Genomic DNA, 21,993 nt, shown 5'->3' with positions numbered 1-21,993 from the left:
AGGACATCGAACACCGTCAGTTGTGAGTGGAGGAGGTGATGACTTCACTGGACAGAACCTTCCGCTACTACACAGACAAGCACAACTAGGAAGTTAATAGAAGGAAGCAAACCCTCATCACTCATTACCTGCGGCCTCAAGAAAGTGAGGAATCACTCCCTTCAACAGCAGAAGAACCATATCCTGGGGAGGATCGAGAGGATGATGCTTTGTCAGAGGTGTCAGAAATAGACTTTGAAGGGTTTATGAATGAAGTGAGTGCATTAGCTAGTGAAAGTGTCGAAAATGCTGTTGACGAGAGTGGTGAGGAAGGTGGTGTGGCGGGTGGTGCAGGAGGTGCACGCTACTGTAGGTTCCTCACCCTGCCTTTGATCCCCTTCTTACTTCATCAAGCCTGTTGTCCTCTTGGGTTAAGGTGAGCAGCCATATTCTTGTTGGTTTAGTTCAGCCATATCCTTGTTGATTTAATAAAGCCATAATCTTGTTGGTATACTTTATATTAGGTGAAATGTCTTAGTTTCCCTGTACGGTACAATACTTAGGTTTGACAGGAGTCTCAAGGGTTGGTGATGACGGGGGGTGCTGCCCATATGTAATTTTTCCTATAAGTTTATGTATTCACAGTAAGTGAATTCCTAGTAAGCGACCTCCTCTGCCACCCATAAACTCGGTAACTGTGGGTAACTACTGTGAAGATAGAGAGGAGAGGCACAGGCAGCTCACATCACAACAACTTGTCCGAATCCGTCTCCTGCTCTGACTTGCATCCGGCGGCTGGCCCTGGCTTTTCTTAAAGATGTTTATCATGGTGGTCTGGGTAGTTCTTAAAGCACTCATTGAGACCCATACTCTGTACAATGACTGATGTCTTGAGACTGCTATAATAGCAATCAAACACTTCAATCTTATGCCCCAGGTTTTGAGACTGCTATAATAGCAATCAAACACTTCAATCTTATGCCCCAGGTTTAAAGACTTCCTGCTCCTCTTCACTGCACTTTCATTAACTCCAGAGGTAGGAAGACGCATGGAGGCCATGATGAAACAGACAAAGGTAAGTTAGTTATTGAAATAATTGTGTAAAACACTGATGAAGCTGCACAGTGATATTGACATGAAGCTGGTACAGCAGTTAATGCCTGTTTTGTGGCTTTTTTCATCTTCCTGTGTGGGAAGACGGTGCAAGATCTCTAGAGGGCGCAGAATGAAGTGTCCCATTGCGTGATTTTTTTTTTTTTTTTTTTTTTTTTTTTTTTTTTAATTGGCCTATTATAAGAAAAATGTGCATTGTAAACAAAAAGAAAGATCATTTACATCGTGTTGCTGTATTTTAAAAACGTGCGATATAAATTCATGTAAATCGAGATATACCCATATAGGTATACCCCAGTTTAATGATGCAATTGGTTAGGTGAAAACCCATCGTTAGGTGGGGTATCGTAAATCGAGGTAGATTTAACATGTAAAGTAATGGGATGCATTTTTGAGCCTTGGGTTTCCCCCGCAACTAAGTCCAAAGCCCACCCAAATGAGCCCAAAAACAAGTACAGTATAAAACCAGTCTAAATGGCCTAACAGCTGAAAAGAAGCTAACCCAAGCCTAACACCTGTAAATAACTCACTAAAACCAACAAATAAAATCTGAAAATCATGAAATGTAATCGTTTTCGTTTTCGTTTTTAAAGGCCCCAACATGCTTGCATGTGTCAGCCTTGGTCACCTAATGGCGGCTCTCCATGCTGCACGATCCATTGCAGCCTCCCTGTTCAGTCCCTTAACCCTGAGGTCACACTTAATGACCTTGTCCCATGTCTTTCTCGGTCTACCCCTCATAACCCCACCCTCAATATTAACACTTCTCACCTTTCTCACCCAATTATCATCTCCCATCCTCTCCACATGTCCAAACCATCTCAATCTACCTCTCCTCATCACAACACCAATACACTCCAGTCCCATCCTACCTCTCAACTCTTCCATCGTAAACCCAGCCCCTCCAGGCCTTGGACGCAGGGACGCACTGCACATCCACCTAATCATTGTCATTTCTGTACGTCTGAGCTGGCGAATATCTTCCTCCTTCACTGCCCAGGTCTCACTACCATACAGCATTACACTTCTAACACAGGCTGCATACAAAGACCCCTTAGCACGTATGGAGAGTCCTCTCAATGTCAGGAGAGTCAAGAGCTCCCTGAACTTCTTCCAACCACTTCTCACCCTAGCCACAGAGCTAGCTCCAGCCCCACCTCCAGCACACAACATGTCTCCCAAATAACAAAACTCTTCCACACACTCAAGAGATTCACCAGCAAGTTCAATCCTTTCACGTCTGACAATCTCCACCTGCTCACCCCGACACGGTGTACACATAAAATCAGCATTATCTCGCAGTCTACCTCTGATACCACTACATCTCTTATGCACCCATTTATCACACACACCGCACAAGATGGAATTACTTCCCACGCCCTTGTGGCAAACTGCACATGGCCACTCTTTCTCGTCTTTGACAGTACCGCCACCAACCCTAGATATCATCACTTTTGTTTTATCTGCATTTACCCTTAAACCCTTGTGCCCCATACCATCTCTCCACTTCCTAAACCTTTCCTCCGCCTCCCTTTCGTTCTCAGACTGACCCTTGATGCACACCAACATTGATGGAAAATTCATCACTTAAATCTCCATTCACTCTTACCTGGGTGTGAGTACCTACATACATAGCCATAACCACCCTAACCAGCCACTCCTCCAAGCCAAGCTTTCTCATTGCCCACTTCACCACCTCTCTAGGGACTCTGTCAAAGGCTTTTCCAAATCAACAAAAACAAAATAAAGATCATTTCTCCTACCAATATATTTTTCCTGAAACTGTCGAACAATGAATATGGCATCAGTGGTCCCCCTACCTGGCATAAACCCAAACTGCATCTCATCAATATTCACTCTTTCCCTAATCATACCTTCTAAAACCCTCTCCGTTACCTTCATTATCTGATCTAAAAGCTTTATACCTATATAAGTCTGGAAAAAATCAAGCTTAGTAAACTGTACCCCAAAATGACAGTGTTCACCCCACGTTTGGCTAAAACAGAGTAATCTAAGTCTAAAAACAGTTTATAAATCAACCTAAACACAGTTTTTGCCTAAAATACCCTCAAAATTGGAAAAAGTATTCAAAACCCATCGTTAAACCGGGGTTTGGCCACCATTGGGTGGGGTATGGTGGTATTTCTACCCCCATCGTTAAGCTGGGGTACCGGATCTAGGGGTATCGTATATCGAGGTATACCTGTGTATTGAATGAGTGTAGAGACCAGACACTTATAATTGTATGTGTAAATGTGTCCATCACACCAACCAGCCCTTGTTTTGCCTGCAGTTTATTCCTCCTACAGCTGAAAAAGGTGAGGGTTTGTTATGTATGCTTACTTTCTCTTTTAATTCATGTCCTCTACTTAGCAACTCTGCAACCCATTGCATGTGAGGAACTAGGTTTAGATGTTGCCGTGGGCCATGAATATTACCTCTGATTTAACAGTTTAGATTGTGGTAGTTATGTCGAGATTCTCAGCACAGTTTTGTAGGGCAATATAACGTGAAGAAAAGCAATCAGTACGCACTGTCATTTCCATAATCTGTAAGAGTATTGTGACTTCATTGTGGTTGTGCTCCCCCCCCCCCCTTTTTTTCGTACGAGGGAAATTGTTGTTAATGTTGAGTAACCTTGGTCCGTCTGGTCAAGCAGACCCATCAACCACAGGCAAACAACTGCACCTGCCGGGCCATCCCTATCAGTGGACAGCACCTTGTCACAGTGATGCATGGGGATGGGTGTGGAGGTTTGGTACCTGGGTGAATGCCTCATTTGCATCACGCCACTCAGTTAACTGGCACCATAGTATGCTTCGCATCACCCCATTCTATGGTTATATGGTTACCACCTAGTGATGTACTGTAAATAGAGTCCTAGGTTACAGGAAACCATTAGGCATGTCACTTAGAGTAGAGTGACCTGAAGTGGAAAAAAAAGTAATAAAAAGTGACATGAAGGATGAGATACTGTAAATAGGAATAGAGGAGGGCCAACAGAGAAAAGAACGATGAAGGTCAAGGGAAAAAGTAAGCAACACAATATCAAATGAGTGAATGATGGTTTCCACCATCTGTCAACTGCTGGAATGTTATAAACAGGCATTGTACCATATTATAGTTTGCCCTGTGCTGATGTATTATGCTTCATCTCTTCACTGATACAAATTATGCAACATTGTAAGTGTAATAATATTTACAGCCTATAAATGTAAATTATGTTTTAGATTCCTGCTGGATTGCCACGCTCAGTTGAAGATGCAGTGTACCGCTATGGGTCATCTTCTGGTTACAAGGCTCCGGTAGCTACAGTTCTAGATGCAAATGGGAAGCTATCTGTCTCCTTGACTTATGGTATGTTTGTTAAGTCTGTCATTTTATCATGTTAAGGTTAGCAAGGTATAGAAACTGACACTAATTTGCTTTAAAAGATAGTGTAAGACAATTCAGATGTATAGAACTATTATAACAAAATCACTTTTATCATGACAACTTCAGATTTTGGAATAGTATTTGTAACCTTCTTACTGCCTGATTTTTCATGTAGCTCTGTGAATATATCATTATCTTCATCATCATTTAATCCCGTATGCCAGCTATAAACTGGAGTATATTGGGTCCAGGGTTAGGCTATTCTATCCTGACATTTAAGGCAATGTTGACCTGCCTTACCTGCCTCAGAGTGGCATTACATGAGCAGTGAACCCCAGCCATCCCTCAGCTGAAACCCATACATTCTTCATCCGGTTGAAATGCCATATTCTACTAAAACACCAGGTGTCATTTGGTTATTATAATGTTATGCTTTAATCCTATAAATGTAAGTAGTATGACATACTTCAGACATCTTTCTTTGATGGCCTTCCAGGATTTAATTGTATTATGAATGTGCCCTTGAGTTTTCATTTTCGTTTTTGAAGGCTTCAACATGCTTGCATGCTTCGGCCTTGGTCACTTAATGGTGGCTTTCCATGCTGCTTGATCTCTGGCAGCGTCCCTATTTACCATATTTCGCGGGATATAAGATGCACTTTTTTGTCTCAAAATTACCTTCAAGTATCCCCATGCATCCTGGAGGTCAGACTAGACAGGCTTACTTGGCTCCATTTAGAAGAAACTTTTTTACAGATGATCATCTCACTGTTTGACAGTCACAATTATTTTCTAGAGTATAAAGACCTTTGATTTATTGTAAAAAGTTACATTCACTTGTGTATATACTCAGATTTTACAATTAGAAACACTCAGGTTCATGAACAGAACACCCAGGGTTTGTTTACAACCGGCCATGTGATGGTCTAGGGGTTTAGCAGTATAGCAGTTTAGCACTTTAGCATCTATCATACACCCTACTCCGGCAGGCTAACATGATCACTGGTGAACTCCCTGCTAACCTTCAGAAATACAATCATGATCACTTAGCATGCCATCCACTCACTAACTGGTAAGGGAATCATATTGGAGATGTTGGCAAGCATGACTGCTGAGTCATTATAATAGATGTCTGTCCCATATGGAAATTTAGCAATCCTTGTTAGGCTGGCTTCTTGTACATATATCTTTTTCATTTGTGACAGGAAATCATAGAAGGAAACAGTCATATATTAATGTTAATGAAAAACAGGAAAAACAGTTGTAACATTAAACAATACTGCCTGAAATTACAGCACTTTAGCAGTTTTGCAGTTCAGCAACGTAGCCTCTAGCATTCACCCAGTCGGAAGTTAACATGATCACTGGTGAACTGCCAGCTAACCTTCTGAAAGGCAGTCATGATCACTTCACTTGTCATTTCCAATGCAGAATTATGTTATGATATTTGAAAATGGGGCTGCATTTCTCTTGCACTATCCTTAGAGCTGTCACTTACCATACAATGGTATAGCAACTGAGAGACAGCAGTGTTACGTAGACAAAACAATGGATGTTTAAATGCTTTCGCTATATTCGATATGTTTTGAGGTGAATGACTGTTTTTGGCAAATTGTGAACAGTTAAGAATCCTTTGTTACGTTTTGATGTTGCAAGACAAACGGCACTGTCAGTGAGGGAGTGTTGTTGAGAGAAGAGGGTTGAGACAGCTGTACGCCTTGTTCCGAACAACCTCGTCATATTGAACGTCAGTTGTAAAACATTTTACTTTGCTTTTTGTTTAGTGTGTACTGTATATATATATATATATATATATATATATTTTTAAATAACAGAACGGAGGAAGGAAAAACAAACGGGTAAAAAAAAACAATCCATGCACCAGATTACTGGTGTCCTCCGTTCATAAAATATCTGTAACAGTTAGACTTGAACAGTTGTGGGTTGAAATTTGGAGGAAAACAACCCTGGGGAAGCGAGTTCCAGAGAGATGCAGTTCGGGGAATGAAAGAATTCTGATAGGCAGAAGTTCTGCAATATGGTTGAGTGACATTCCAGTCATGAACGCTACCAGATGTCTGTGTAGCACGAGGGAAGGCATGGAGAGGTGGCACCATGGACGCAACTTCATCTGAGCATTTGCCAAAAAAATATCTGAAAATAATGCAAGGGAGGCAACATTCCTTCTTACTTGCAGGGGAGGTAGTTTATATGTAATGGCAGGGTTGTTAATGATTCTAACGGCTTTATTCTGAATTTTGTCTAGTTGTCTTAATGCAACCTCTCCACAACCATTCCACAAGTGCTACATTGATTTTTTTTTATATATATCATTATTGTGGAGGTATTCAGAGGTTAGTTAGAGTGCATCATTAGTGATGGCAGTGAAGTACTGTAGTGTTCAGGAACATTTCATTTTGTTTGTTTAAGGATATTTTTTTAGTTTAGGAAGTGAATGTGATGTCTTTAGGTAATCAGACATCAGAAGCAAGTTACGGTAGTCTCATGTCAGAGAGAGTTGGGATCGAATGTGGGAAAATACCGTAACACCAGAGGTGTGGGGCACGGATGTGACTACTAAGGTGTACTTTTAGGGTTAACAAAATGCTGTAAATGTTCCTTGTAATTAATTTTTGAAAATCTGTTTGTATTGTCTGTGAGTGTAATATACTGTACATTACATGCAGGCATTTGAAAACATGCAGGCATTTGACTTGAAGATAAAGTGTATTCCTACAGTTAATGGCCCATGTATTTTCTTAAATGAATGAAAGAACGGGTTTTATTGAGTTTTGTTGTTTTAAGTTCATTTCATGAAAAGTTATACGTATTTCTATCTCTCTATTGCCAGACGCCTTAATCCCATAAGGAATGGCCACAAACAAATTGTCTCCTTGTTGCCCTGTCCCCTGCCATTTCATTGTCCTGCTCCCAGCTCACACTCCCCTCTCTCATATACCTCTCCATTCCATCCCTCCATCTCATCCTTGGCCTTCCCCTCCTTCCCCCCCCTCCACCTCACTCACATACACTTTTCTCGTCAGGCTCTCACTCTCCATCCTCTCCACATGTCCAAACCACCTCAGCATGTTTCTCATAATGCTTCCTATCACATCCACATCCACACCACAACGCCCCTACCTCATTTATCAGTCTGTCTCTCCACGTGCTCCTCTCAAATAACTCATTTCCACTGCTCTCACTCCTGACTTCTGTCCTTCCAACAAGGTCCAAGCTTCACTTCCATACGTTAGAGTTGGTATCACAAATACTGTCATGTAGTAGCTTTTTCACTTCCATGCTCATTTTCCTGTTTCTTAGTGCTGCTTTCAGGGAACCAGCAACCTTTCTTCCCTGTTGCATCCATTCAAACACTTCACCCTCTAAACTACCATCCTGACTCATCACATTACCAGAGTACTTAAATGCACTCACATTTTCCATTTCCTCGTCATCCAACCTCACCGTACATTCACTGACTTCACTTCTCTCGAAGACTATATCTTTACTCTTGCCTACATTCACCTTTAGATTCCGTTACTTACACACTCTCTCAGATTCATCCACCAAGCCTTGCAGCTCCCCTTTGTCTTCACTTAACAACACAGCATCATCTGCAAACAACAGTACAGGTAGTTTTCAAACACTGCCCTCTCTCACTAGGGCTGCTCCAGAATCCACTGCCCCGTCCTTGTATCTCTTTTATAACCCCATCCGTATACAGATTGAGCAGCCATGGAGACATGACACATCCTTGTTTCAATTCAATCTTCAAATAGAAAAATCCACTTTAGTTCACTATTCACATGCACTGCAGCCTTAGCAACCTCATACATACTCTTTACAATCTTCAACAACTTCCCATCTACTCCATATATTCTTAATACTTTCCACAATCCTTGTCTATCTCCATATAATCTTAATACTTTCCACAATCCTTGTCTATCTCCATATGATCTTAATACTTTCCACAATCCTTGTCTATCCACCCTGTTATATGCTTTCTCCAAATCCATGAAGCCTGCATACAACTTCTTTCTCTTCTCTAAAAACTTTCCATCAAAGATCTAAGAATGAATATCTGATCTACACAACCTCTTCCCTTCCTAAAACTTCCCTGTTCTTCTCCAGCTAATTCCTCTGTTCTTTCCCTAACTCTGTCAATAAGTATCCTACCATATACTTTTCCTATTACACTAAGAAGACAAATGCCCCTATGATTACCACACACATCTTTTTCCCCTTTTCCTTTGTCCAGGGGAATAATTATACCTGACATCCAATCCTCCGGGACTATACCTTCCTCCCATGCCAATCTGCACATCTTCCACATCCATTCTACTAGTATCTCTCTCCCATGCTTCAGCATTTCACCACACACTGCATCAGTTCCTTAGGCTTTCCCCATTTTTACTTTCTTCATTGCATCCACAACTTCCATCCTGCTGATTTCTTCCTCTCTTCTCACATCCCTCCTTCTCCCAGCCATTCCCCAGCCACTTATACTTACTTGCATTGGTTTCATTCTCTATGTTCCTGAAGTATTGTCACCATTTGCTGATTTTTTCTCCCTTCTCCAATAGTCCATCCATCCATCCATCATCCAATCCTACATTGCCCCATGAGGAATGTAGGAGCCCAGGGCTAAGCAAGTTGGTCCTGACATTTAAGATGAGAGTGACCAGCCTCATTCATCCCTGAGTGGCATTACATGAGCAATAAACCCCAAGCACCCTTTAGATATAAACCTTCACTGGCTCAATCCGATTAGAATGCCGTAATTACCCACTAAACCACCAGGCGCCAAAATTTGGTTATATGGTTACCACCCAGCTAAGTAAATGGTTTCCTGGTGTACAGGAAACCATTTGGCTTGTCACTTAGTGAAGAGTCACCCACAGGCAGAAGGAAGAGGAAAGAATCAAGGAAAGAAAGGCAGAAGAGGGAGTGTAAAATCACCCGTAGTCACTCCCCAACTAACTTCTTTGGCACCCTGTCTAACTCTCTTTACCTCTTTCTAGAACATTTTCTTACATTCTCTCCACTCTGCCCTCAAGTTCCTTCCAAATTCCTGTATATACTGATATATATTTATAATACTTTAATGAAGATGAACATTAAGTCTCAAGTTATTTTACAAAAGGAATCGGACAGTTCGGACTTCAAAAACATTGTGTTAAGATGGCATCGTGGTACGAAGTAACTATTTGTAAGGAAGTGGTTGTTTGTTTGTTTTCTTGTCTTGTACTCTTCTTTTACACAAAAGTGAAGACAAAGGGAGCTGCAAGGCTTGGTGAATGAGTTTGGGGGAGTGTGTAAGAAACAGAATCTAAAGGTGAATGTAGGGAAGAATAAAATTATGGTCTTCAAGGGATATGAAGTCACTGAATGGACAGTGAGATGGGATGAGGAGGAAATGGAAAATGCGAATGTGTTTAAGTACTTGGTTAGTGTGATGAATAAGAATGGAAGATTAGAGGGAGAAGTGCTTGAAAGAGTAAAACAAGGAAGAAAGGTTGCTGGTTCTTTAAAAACAGTGATAAATGGAGAAGTGAGCGTGGAAGTAAAAAAAGTTGCTGCATGACAGTATTGTGATACCAACTCTAATGTATATAAGTGAAGCTTGGACCTTGTTGGAGAGACAAGTCAAGAGTGAGAGCAGTGGGAAAGAGTTATTTGAGAGGAGCATGTGAAGTCACATGGAGAGACAGACTGACAAATAAGGAAGTACAGGGGCACTCTGTTGTGGATGTGGATGTGATAGAAAACATTAGGAGAAATACATTGAGGTTTTTTGGCCATATGGAGAGCAAGAGACTGATGAGGAGAATATGTGAGTGAGGTGGAGGGGGGGAGAGGGAGGGGGAGGCAAAGGATGAGATGGAGTGATGGAGTGGAGAGGTATATGAGAGATGGGGGTGTGAGCTGGGAGGAGGACAGTGAAATAGTGGGGGACAAGACAACATGGAGGTGATTTGTTTGTGGCCATCCCTTATGGGATTGAGGCGTCTGGCAATAGATAGATAGATAGAAGACAGATAAGAGTCAAGGGTACTGGGTAAAGCAAACATTTTATTTTTTGTTTTCATAGTGACTCGGCCGAGTCCGATTATTAGATAATACTGTATTTCCCTTCCGATACAGATACTGATATTAATCGGCTTTTGCTTGCCAATTTACAACACTACTTCATCCTCTGCATATGCTCAGACCATCTCAATCTGCCCGTCCTCATCACAACACGAATGCACTCCAGTCCCATGCTTCCCCTCAACTCTTCAATCTTAAACCTAGCCCTCCCAGGTCACAATCATGGGCGCACTTCACGGCCACATAAACATTGCCATTTCTGTACTTTTGAGCTTGTGAATATCCTCTTCTTTTACTGCTCAGGTTTCAGTGTGCCACACAGCATTACATTCCTAACACATGCCAGATACAAAGATCTCTCCAAATGTCAGAATAGGCAACAGCTCCCTGAACTTTTTCCAGCCTCAGTCTAGCCACAGAGCTAACTCCAGCCCCACCTCCAGCACATAAAATGACTCCCAGGTAACAAAACGCTTCCACACACTCAAGAGACTCACCAGCGAAATCAGTCCTTTCATGCCTGGCAGTCTCTTCATGCTCTCTCCAACACATCTCACACATGAAATCCACACCATCTTACAGTCTCATTGGCAAATATTGCACAAGATGGAATTACCTCCCATGCCTTTATGGCAAGCTGCACGTGGGCAGTCTCCCTGCTCTTTGGCAGTACCACCACCAGCCCTAGATATCACATTCATTTTATATGCATTTACTCTCAAGCCCCTGTGCGTCATGCCATCTCTCCACTTCATAAATCTTTCTTCCGCCTCACATTCATTCTTAGCAGTCAACACCAAATCATCAGCATGCAGCATATCCCATGGGAGTCCATTTCAGAAGTTACATGAGAGGGCTTTGAGCACCATGATTAACAGTAAGGGGCTCAAGACTTACCTCTGATGCATGCCAGCATTCACTGAAAACTCACCACTCAAATTTCCATTCACTCTCGCCTGGGTGTTAGCACCCACATACATAGCCATAACCAATCTGACCAGCCACTCCTCAATCCCAAGCTTTCTCGTTAACCATTTACCACCTCCCTGGGGACTCTATCATAGGCCTTCTCCAAGTCCGCAAAAACAAATTACAGATACCATCTCTTTCCTTTATATTTTGTCTGAAGCTGTCTGGCAATAAGTATGGCATCTTAGGCTAGCATAACCCAAACTGCATCTGATCATATTCACTCGTTTCCTAATCGTACCTTCTAGAACTCTCTCCATTACCTTCAGTATCTGGTCCAAACCTTTTATACCTTTATATTTTCCTCTTTCTAGAGCACTGTCCTTCCACTTGTACACATTTACAGTCACACCCATCACCCAGTCATCTGGGACAACACACTCATGTATACTGTAATTGTATTTATCAGATTGGTTACTAAACCCACTCCTGTATCTCCTGATGCCTTCAGCATTTCAGCAGTCAGTGCATTTTTTAAATAAGACCACAATAATGAAGCCCATGATAAGGAGAGTTGATTATACTGTACAGGATAAGGAAGAGCTATTGGAAAAACTGGTCCATGGTGTTCCTGTGCGGAAGTTGTGTGACACATATGGTATTACTTGTAGTTCATTATCTGTTAATGATATGAAGAAGCAAAGGGAAGAATAAGACCACAATAATGAAGCCAGTGATCAGGGAGTTTTGATTGTACAGGATAAGGTAGAACTGTTAGAAAAACTGGACCGTGGTGTTCCCATACAGAAATTGTGACACATATGGTATTAATTCGTTAACCATTTATGATATGAAGAAGAAAAGGGAAAAAAATATTGATATTCTATGCATGCTGTGACTTGAAGAAGCATATGAACATCAGAAAAACAACAAAAGATGGTAGTACTGAGCACAATTGAGTGATGGTGAAATGGTTTCAACAGGATCAGAGTGATGGAGTGGACTTGCAGGTGGCTTAGTAATGAACCAGGCTCAGTTGTTTCAGAAACAACTTAAATTAGAACATGAGTTTTATTGATAGCGTGTTGGAGGCGTACTGTATTGTTGAATTATTATACGTGACCTATGTTGGTCCTTATTGAATTACTGTATTATATAATTGAGATATGTAGAGAGGGTGGCGGATGTCAATTGGATGCAGAAATTGAGAAGTGTGAATATTGGGAGTAGGGTTGCAAGAGGCAGACCGAAAAAGACCTGGGACGAAGTCACAGTGTTAAAGGACTGAATAGGGAGGCAGCCAGAGGTCAAGCAGCATGGAGAGCTGCTATTAGGTGACATGCTTGCAAGCATGCTGGAGCCTTTAAAATGAAACAAAATTAAATGACCTCTGATAGTCCAACAAAATGGTTTAACAGTTTATTCAGCAAGGCTCTGGAACCAAGACCGGTGGTGTACCTGTACTGTGGCCATTTGAGCATTCGTCCCCTAATATGCCCATAACTTCTCACTTGGTATATTTTTATCCATTTAGCAATGCCAATTCAATTTTCCATAGTTCTTTAAGTCATAGTAAAGAGTTTCATACTTTTTTTTTTAGCATATTTAAGGCATCACTAAGCATCTCTTTCATAATCACGCATGCACTGATACCTTCATATTGGGATTGTATAGAACTTGACAGAATTCTTTTTGCACCAGAAATTCACTGAACCTTCAGTTGTCCCTCTCAGTCAGTCCTATCATGAGTTCCCTAGATCCCCTTTTTCTTATTCATTCATTCATCCTAATTTCAGAGGATAGTGGTCATACTTGTGTGATTTCCTTCATGTGTACTTAATGCAATTTCTTCAGTGTTACACATGAAAACCCAGTGTTCAAAGATAGTACTTTAGTGAAACTGTAACAGCTCCTCTCCATTCCACACAGGCAAACTGCTAAGTCGATCTCAGAAAATGGCATACAACTTGTTAACGCGCCTTGGGGGACGTGGGGAGGGCACAGTGATGCCTGGGGACCGTGTAGCTCTTGTGTACCCCAATAACGACCCTGTGAGCTTCATGTGTGGGTTCTATGCTTGCCTCCAAGCTGGTCTTGTTCCTGTTCCCATTGAAGTTCCGCTCTCTAGACGAGATTCAGGCTCGCAACAGGTAAGAGAAATTGTTGGGACACTATTGTTTTTCATTTTGGAGTAGATTTTGGGTGTGAATTTATTTTTGTTAATGAAAGGATTCTTGGTATATTTAGTTGTTTGAAAGGTTTTCGTTAAATATGTTAAATAGCTACTGTTTTATTTTTTATATAAAAATTTATGTAAACTGTATAGTTAATACTCAAAGCAGGTGTGGATTTTGTAGTGTTAAATAATGGCAGTAATATAACCATTTTTTTATCATTAATGTTGCAGCATTACCGTCATCATGCCTGAGCTATTTGGTCAAAATTTGTCAGCACATGAAAGCAATAAGACCCTAAATATAAAGAAATCTACTGTAAACTCTCAATTACAGTATCAGTCATTGCAATATCCGGCTCTGCTGGCTCGGCTTTACTAAAGCAAAATCTGGCAAGATACAGTAATGCATTATCCTGTGCCGAAATGGGATGTAGCCAGCGGTTCTATGCAATATCCGGCATTGAGGTGTATCAGTCGGCTTGTAAATGGTAGCCAACCGGCGCTGTATTACAGTAATCTCTGTTATCCAGACAGCCATTACCTGGACAATCCATTACCCAGACACTGTGGTCAGGCTGTTGGAAACCATTATCTGTACTTTTTTTCATAATATCCAGACAATATGCACGTGTCCAGGTGGATATTATGGCCACACGAACATTTTCGCACCCAACCAGGTGGGAATAGCCCAACAACACTGCCCTGTCTAGCAGGGCAGTTCACTCAGCATCCACTAGAGACCGCTTTGGTCATTCCCAGTTGCCGCCCGCCAGCAGTGTAGTAAACAGCTCTGCTCAGACAGTTGTTATGGCAATGCACATGGTGGTTTTAGTGGTTGTTCTCTTCCTACTTGAGGCCCATGCTATTTCTTGCATGCCTCTTCCTAGAGTATGTGATGATGGCCCCCTCCACCAGGGAAAAAGAAGATAGTGCTGACTCTTTAGAAGGGGGAGAACATGGGTAAGATTGATGTGGGATGGTCAAATTGTGAGTGGTGACATTGATTTTATTCTAGCTTACTGTACTGTATCATGATTTTATTCCATTTTACCATTATGTTTTGTGTGCCCACTGCATTTTTCTTGTCTAGCTTTTTTTTGTGTGTTTTCATGTCACTGCAGTGGTGATTGCTTGTTTGTGGTTGATGGGTCCACATGACCATGGTGGTATATAGGTCTGCTTGACCAGATAGTGTTAAACAATAGGAACACGTGTTGTACGATGTACTGTAGTGACCTTTTACACTGGCTTTCAAAGTTAAATTGTGTACGAATGGGAGCCAGGGGAGAAGTCCGTTATCCGGACAGAGCCATCTTTGGCTCTTATCATGTCAGATAATCGAGAGAGTACCATACTGTAGTACTGTACTGTATCATTATTTTATTGTATTTTATGCTTAATTTTCATATTTTACTTTAAGGAAAATTTTTGGAATAGGGGTTCCAAATGGATAGTAACACAATATTCAGCCCGATGCCTAATATTGAGCCAAGGGGGGGTACTTTGCAATACCCGACGTTTTGTTGTAACTGGCATAGGACTTGGCTGAATTACGTTGGATAATTGGGGGAGGTGGTGGCTCAGTTGGTAGAGAGGTGGCCTGCAGTCCTAACAGACCCACGTTCAAATCCCGGCTGGGGCAGGGAACAATTTGAGGATTTGAATTTCATTAAATCAGGCTTTACTGATCTACCAGAAGAACCGCCAACATGTCTTAAAAATACCGCCGCTAATATCAATACACCAGTCCTGTATGAGACAGCCCTAGCATGTATTCAGTATGGACGGTGGGTGTTAACTCCGAAGTGGTGACATGTAGAGGTGTATGGGATGTAGGAGGACTGCTGGGGCTTGATAGCAGGCTGTGAAGCCTATGCCCAGAGTCGGATATATATATTTAAAAAAAAAAAAAAAAAAAAAAAATGCCATCCTTACTCTGGCATATGGAAGGGAAGCTTGGGCCTTGTTGGAAGGACACAAGTCAAGAGTGAGAGCAGTGGAAGTGAGATATTTGAAACGAGCAAGTGGCAGTACATGGAGAGTCAGACTGACAAATGAGGAAGTAAAGGAGCATTGTGATGTGGATGTGATAATTATGATCAAATAATTGTGAGTTTACAGTAGCAGTATAATTGCAATCCGCACTCTGACTTTTGGAATGAAGCTTGGGCCTTGTTGGAAGGACACAAGTCAAGAGTGAGAGCAGTGGAAATGAGATATTTGAGAGGAACAAGTGGAGTTACATGGAGAGACAGACTGACAGATGAAAAGGTAAAGGATCATCATGATGTGAATGTGGATGTGATAAAAGTGTTAGGTTAAATACATTGAAGTGGTTTGGTCATGTGGAGAGGATGGAGAGTGAGAGGCTAACTAGGAGAATGTACACTACACACGCCTAACTCACGTTAATTTCCTTTTGAAGTCACACTGTGAGTTTAAAAAACGTGTAAAAAAAAAAAAACACCTTATGGGGAAAAATATACTTGAGTATGCCATGATATTGGGTGGCCTAGTATAACATTACCTGAACCCCTCCTGACACCACTTAACACTAACATCCTGTCTCAGAAGTATGTATTACATATCTTACAATGATAATAAACAGTATTAAGAGACATTACATATCCTATTATGATAATAAACAATATTGAAAAGCATTTACCTTAATCCTACTGGTTCGGAGACAATTTGTCGTCAAGTCAATTTGCCGTCAGAAAATTCACCATCAACACCTGGACAATTCCCCGTCAAGACAATTTGCATAATTTGCACCCTGGACGATTCCCCATCATTCTACAAAATATACTTACAGTATTATTAATTAATTAATACTTTAATAACTATATTTCAGGGGAATCTGTCACTTTTATAACTCATTCAAAAATTAATGTACTCGTTAAATAAACTGATATGTAAAGAAATGATGGGGAATCGTCCTGATGGTGGATTGTCATGTTATTGTTGTGACAGTGAATTGTCCTGAAACCATCCTACTGATGACAGTGCATACTTCCATGAGAGATGGGTAGCGGTTTTGGCACACTAGCCTATAGTGCCTCATGCTGGTGCTCCAAGTTAGCTCTTATTTTCTTGGTGTAGCTCAGTAGTGGTTTCTGCTTCAGTCCTTTCCTGGATGAAGAACTCTTTCTTGATTGTTTTCAGCCATGGTGAAGCACAAAAAAAGCAGGAAAGCACAAAAAGGCGGGAAAGAAGTTAGCAAGTAGGTGTACACGTGTAAACTAAAAATCCCACTTGTAAGGCCTAGTTGCAGTACTGGCCACTAGGTGTATGTGACGTGGGTGGAGAAAGCATTGTTTTGTTTGGCTGCACAATCACAAGGACTGTGTGCTTAAATATGACTGGCTTCTAGTTGTGAGTTGCAGCAACAATACTGTGAGTTAAAAATCTTGGACATAAGTCATTTTCTAGTGGAAAAACGTGAGTTAGAGCATTTTCCATGAGTTTGGTGATAATGATGACTTAGATAAGGACACCGTGTGTTAGTTAATTCGCGAACTAGTAGTCCGTGAGTTATGCGAGTGCACTGTATGTGAGTGAGGTGGAGGGGAGAAGAGGGAGGGAGAGATCGAGAATGAGATGGAGGGATGAGGGATGAGGGATGGGATGTAAGTTGGGGAGGAGGGCAGCAAAGTGGCAGGGGACAGGGCAACATGTAGGTAATTGGTTTGTGGTCACCCCATACATGATTAAGGCATCTGGCAACAGATAGATAGATCATAATCATCATCATTGTCATTCTCATCAGCATCAGCATTATAGTCATCATAATCATTGTTGTTAATGTTTTGATAACCTTTAATTTACAGCATGGGAGTGATCAGACGGGAAAGAAAAGCCCAGACGCAGACTGTAAGCAGAATACCTACTGAAATGGATCAAATGACCAATTATGCATCATTCAGTGGTTTAAAATTCTCACCACCCCATGAGTGGCATAACATTCCTCATTTCAAAATACACTTCATAATGCTTGTAGGATAGAGACCATGCCAGCAGCTGTCATGTGACAGCTTCATCCTACCATATTTTATGTTTTTTAATGTAAAATTTAAGATGAATATCTATATTTCTATCTGTCTATATTTATTTATTGCCAGATGCCTTAATCCTGTACAGGATGGCCACAAACAAATCGCCTCCATGTTGCCTGGTGCCCGGCCATTTCACTGCCCTGCTCCCAGCTTAAACCCCCCTCTCTCATATACCTCTCCATTCCATCCTTCCATCTCATCCTTGGCCTCTCCTTCCCTCTCCCTCCCTCCACCTCACTCACATATACTCTCCTCGTTAGTTTCTAGCTCTCCATCCTCTCCACATGGCCAAACCACCTCAGTGTATTTCTCCTAATGCTTTCTGTCACATCCACATCCACACCACAATGCTCTGTCACTTTCCCATTTGTCTGTCTCTCCATGTAACTCCACATGCTCCTCTCAAATAACTCATTTCCACTGCTCCCACTTTTGGCTTGTGTCCCTCCAACAAGGTCCAAGCTTCACTTTTGTATGTTAGGCTTAGTATCTCAATACTGTCATGCAGCAACTTGTTTACTTCCAAGCCCACCTCCCTATTTCTTATCACTGCTTTCAAAGAACCAGCAACCCTTCTTCCATGTTGTACCCTTTCAAACACTTCACCCTCCAAACTTCCATCCTTATTTGTCACGCTAACCAGGTACTTAAACGCACTCACGTTTTACATTTCCTCCTCATCCAACCTTGCTGTACATTCAGTGACTTCATTTCTCTCAAAGACCATAACTTTCCTCTTCCCTACTTTCACATTTAGACTCTGCTTCTTACACACTCACTGTCATCTTAAATGTCAGGACCAACTCCCTAGCCCCGGGCTCCTACACTCTTCATGGGGCAATGTAGGATTGGATGATGGATGGATGGATGGATTCTTACACACACTTCCAAACTCATTCTCCAAACCTTGCAGTTCCCCTTTGTCTTCACTTAACAATATAGTATCATCTGCAAACAACAGTACAGGGAGTTTCCAAACACTGCCTTCTCTCATTAAAGTCGTTTCAGCATCCACTGCCCTACCTTGCATCTCTTTTATAACCCCATTCATATACTGATTTAACAACCATGGAGACATGACACATCTCTTTTTCAATCCAGCATTCAAATAGAAAAAGTCTGTCAATTCACTTTTCACGTGCACTGCAGCCATAGCTCCCTTATACATACTCTTCATGGCATTCAACAGTTTCCCATTTACCTCATATGTTCTTAATATTTTCCGCATTCTTTGTCCATCCACCCTGTCATATGCTTTCTCGAAATCCATGAAGGCCGCATACAACTGTATTTCCTTCTTTAGAAACTTTTAGACTAAAGGCCTTAGAATGAATATCTGATCTATGCAGCCTCTTCCCATCCTAAAACCTCCTTGTTCTTCACCAACTAATTCATCTGTTATTTCCTTATCTCTGTCAATAAGTACCCTACTGTACACTTTTCCTTTTACACTAAGAAGACAAATGCCTGTATGATTACCTCACACCTCTTTTTCTCCTTTTCTTTGTACAGGGGAATAACTATACAGTACTTGACTTCCAATCCTCCTAGACTCCACCTTCCTCCCACGTCACTCTGCATGGGGCGGATTCTGAAATCTCAGAAATCCTCGTAAATCCACCATCTTTGGGCGTAAGAGCAACTTTTCACCTAAGTGCATATTCTGGAGCCCTAGAAAACGAGTGCAAACCCTATGCGGCGTTGTCAGTTCTCCTCTTAGAGTTGCGCCATGTGAGGGGCAGCCCTAAGTACATTGTAAGCCTTATAACTCTTATATTTTTACAAATGTTGTAGCTCAAACATCCCTCAAATCCTCAGAATTAAATCATGCATCAATTAATCCTTAAGTGCATACAACTATTGCGATTTTTCAAAAAATAATAAGTACAAGTGGCACAGACCATCGTAGACGATGCCTAAATACTATAACGGAGCAAGTACTACTTCGACATATGTGGTAAAACTAGCATTGTCGGCCAATATTGCCTTTACTGCAAACAAATTATAGCCTATTGATATAATGTTCACAAAAATTCGATTAAACAAGCCGGTGTTAAGAAGAAACTCATCTAAAATATGGTGATAGCCTACATGACACAATGTCGAAAAAATTATGAATCAGCGCACTTATTTCTTCCTCTAAGTTCACTGCCCCTGTGTACATAATATTTTGGTGGTCTTCCACTGCTTCAATACTGTTTTGGAAATTATGAGTGGAGGTGTGGAAACATCGTCTGCTACCACTATGACGTCATACTCCGGTGTACTGTGATTGGTTACTCAGGTTTAAATAGAGAAACCTTCCGCTTCTTGACTGGCCAACACTTGCCCTGGCGCAACCTGGTGTTGGTCTTAAGATTGTCGTACAACACTCTCCTGAATACCACTTGTCAAAACCTCGTATGCACATCGCAAAAGTTCTCGCAGATTTTCTCGTAACCCAGAAACCTTTCAGAATCTGCTACCATGTCTTCAGTATCCATTCTTTGACTGTCTCTCCCTCATGTTTCAGCATTTCAGCACACACTCCATCAATTCCTGGGGCTTTCCCCATTTTGATTTTTTCCATTGCTTCCTCTACTTCCATCCTACTGATTTCTTCCTCTCCTCACCTCCCTCCTACTCCCAGCCATTCCCCAGCCACTTATCCTTGCATCACTTTCATTCTCTATGTTTAAAATTTCTTGGAAGTGTTCTCTCCATGTGATCACATTTTCTCATTTCTCCACTAGCTATATGCCATTTTTATTTTTCACTCCGAGTAACTTCTTTATCATCCTGTCTTACTTCGTTTACCTCTTTCCAGAAGATTTTACTACATTCTCTGCACATTACATTCAAATTCCTTCCAATTTCTTCATCCACTCTCCTCTTGTTCTCTCTTACTAATGTTTTCACCTCTCTCTTCCTCTCTACATATAACTCTCTCTTCTGTCTCCCAACTTCCTCCATGCCCCTGCTTCCCGTCCACTCACTATATGCTTTTTTCTTTGCGTCACAGCTTGTCTTACCTCTTCCTTCCACCATGCTGTTCCTTGCTCCCCCTTTCTTCTTCTCTTCACCCCACACACCATCTCACATGCTGCACAGATTTCTTCTGTGAATATCTTGCATACACTTTTTACGTTCTCCATCTGCTCCAAATCTCATTTACCCAATCGTTCCTCCACTTCTCTCTTATGTTCGGCCCTTTTTCCATCCTCTTGCAACCTTTTTACCATCCTTGTATGGACTACTTCTTCCTGCCCTTCCATTCTTCTATTCCTCGATTGCATTTGAACCTTGACTTCGCCCCCACCACATGGTGGTCAGAAAGTCCAGTCCCTCAATCTCTGTATGAATATCCAACAAGTTTAACTTTTGTTTTTAGATACAGAAGGCAATGCCTGTTTGCTCCTTATGAATGTTTTTCAGACACTGTGTTTCATCTCCGTAGGTTTTAGCAAAGCCTCATATTATGACCAAGATGGTACTGTATTGATCTATAGTGAATTCATTTGAACCACACATTTGGAGTCTACATGAGTTTCCATTTTTGCAGTTGCTTGGGTGTTATTACAGTAAACCCTCATTATACAATGGGGTTCCGTTCCTGAAAACCCCATCGTAAAGCAATCCATCGTATAGCAATCCCATTATAACGTGGAGTCAATGGGGATACGTTCCCAGACGTGCCGAAACTCTCACGTACACACACCATAGCACTCACATACATGAAATATCCTTATGTTTAAACATTTAAAGTACTGTAACACATTAATAGTGAATAAAGAGAAAAAAGCATGAAAACTACAGTATACAGTAGATCTTACCTTTACTGATGCAAGCAACGGTTGTTTATGTGGTTCCTAGACAATTCGCCATGAAGTCGACAATTCGTCGTCTTAATATGGACGTTCCCCGTCAGGACAATTCCCCATCATTCTATAAACATACTTATTACTGATTAACTGATACTTTAATAACTAATTCTCAGGGGGATCTGTCAAAGTCTATTTTCATTCAATAGCATTGGCTTTGGATATCATTTGTAAGTTGCACTTTTAGACAATATTTAACTTGTTTCTACCTTGCTGTAGTTGACTTTGAATTATGTTCTAGCATCACCCACAGCTGTTTTCATTAATTTCCATTGGTACTACAACATCCTGGGTATATTTTAAAACGACTTTGAAGAGGTACAAGTACAGTGCTAAAAAACTAGTGTACTTCCTAAATAAACTGATATGAAAATAAACAACGGGGAATCATCCTGACGACGAAAAGTCCCGATGGTGAATTGTCTTGTTATTGTTG

General features: G+C 41.2%; 1 protein-coding gene across 1 annotated transcript in view; it reads left to right on the top strand.

Moving 5' to 3' along the window:
- The window catches only part of DIP2 (disco-interacting protein 2), a 611,941-nt gene that overhangs the window by 444,641 nt on the left and 145,307 nt on the right, over positions 1-21,993 (top strand). The window contains exons 10-11 of the mRNA XM_080266752.1: positions 4,323-4,449; positions 13,396-13,616. Of these exons, the coding sequence (XP_080122878.1) occupies positions 4,323-4,449; positions 13,396-13,616 (348 nt within the window). The remainder of the gene's footprint in view (positions 1-4,322; positions 4,450-13,395; positions 13,617-21,993) is intronic.

This window comes from Coenobita brevimanus, chromosome 22 (assembly GCF_032717465.1).
Source record: "Coenobita brevimanus isolate Jiangsu-jjx chromosome 22, ASM3271746v2, whole genome shotgun sequence".
Lineage (NCBI taxonomy): Eukaryota > Metazoa > Arthropoda > Malacostraca > Decapoda > Coenobitidae > Coenobita > Coenobita brevimanus.
This window is presented reverse-complemented; position numbering and strand designations above follow the sequence as displayed.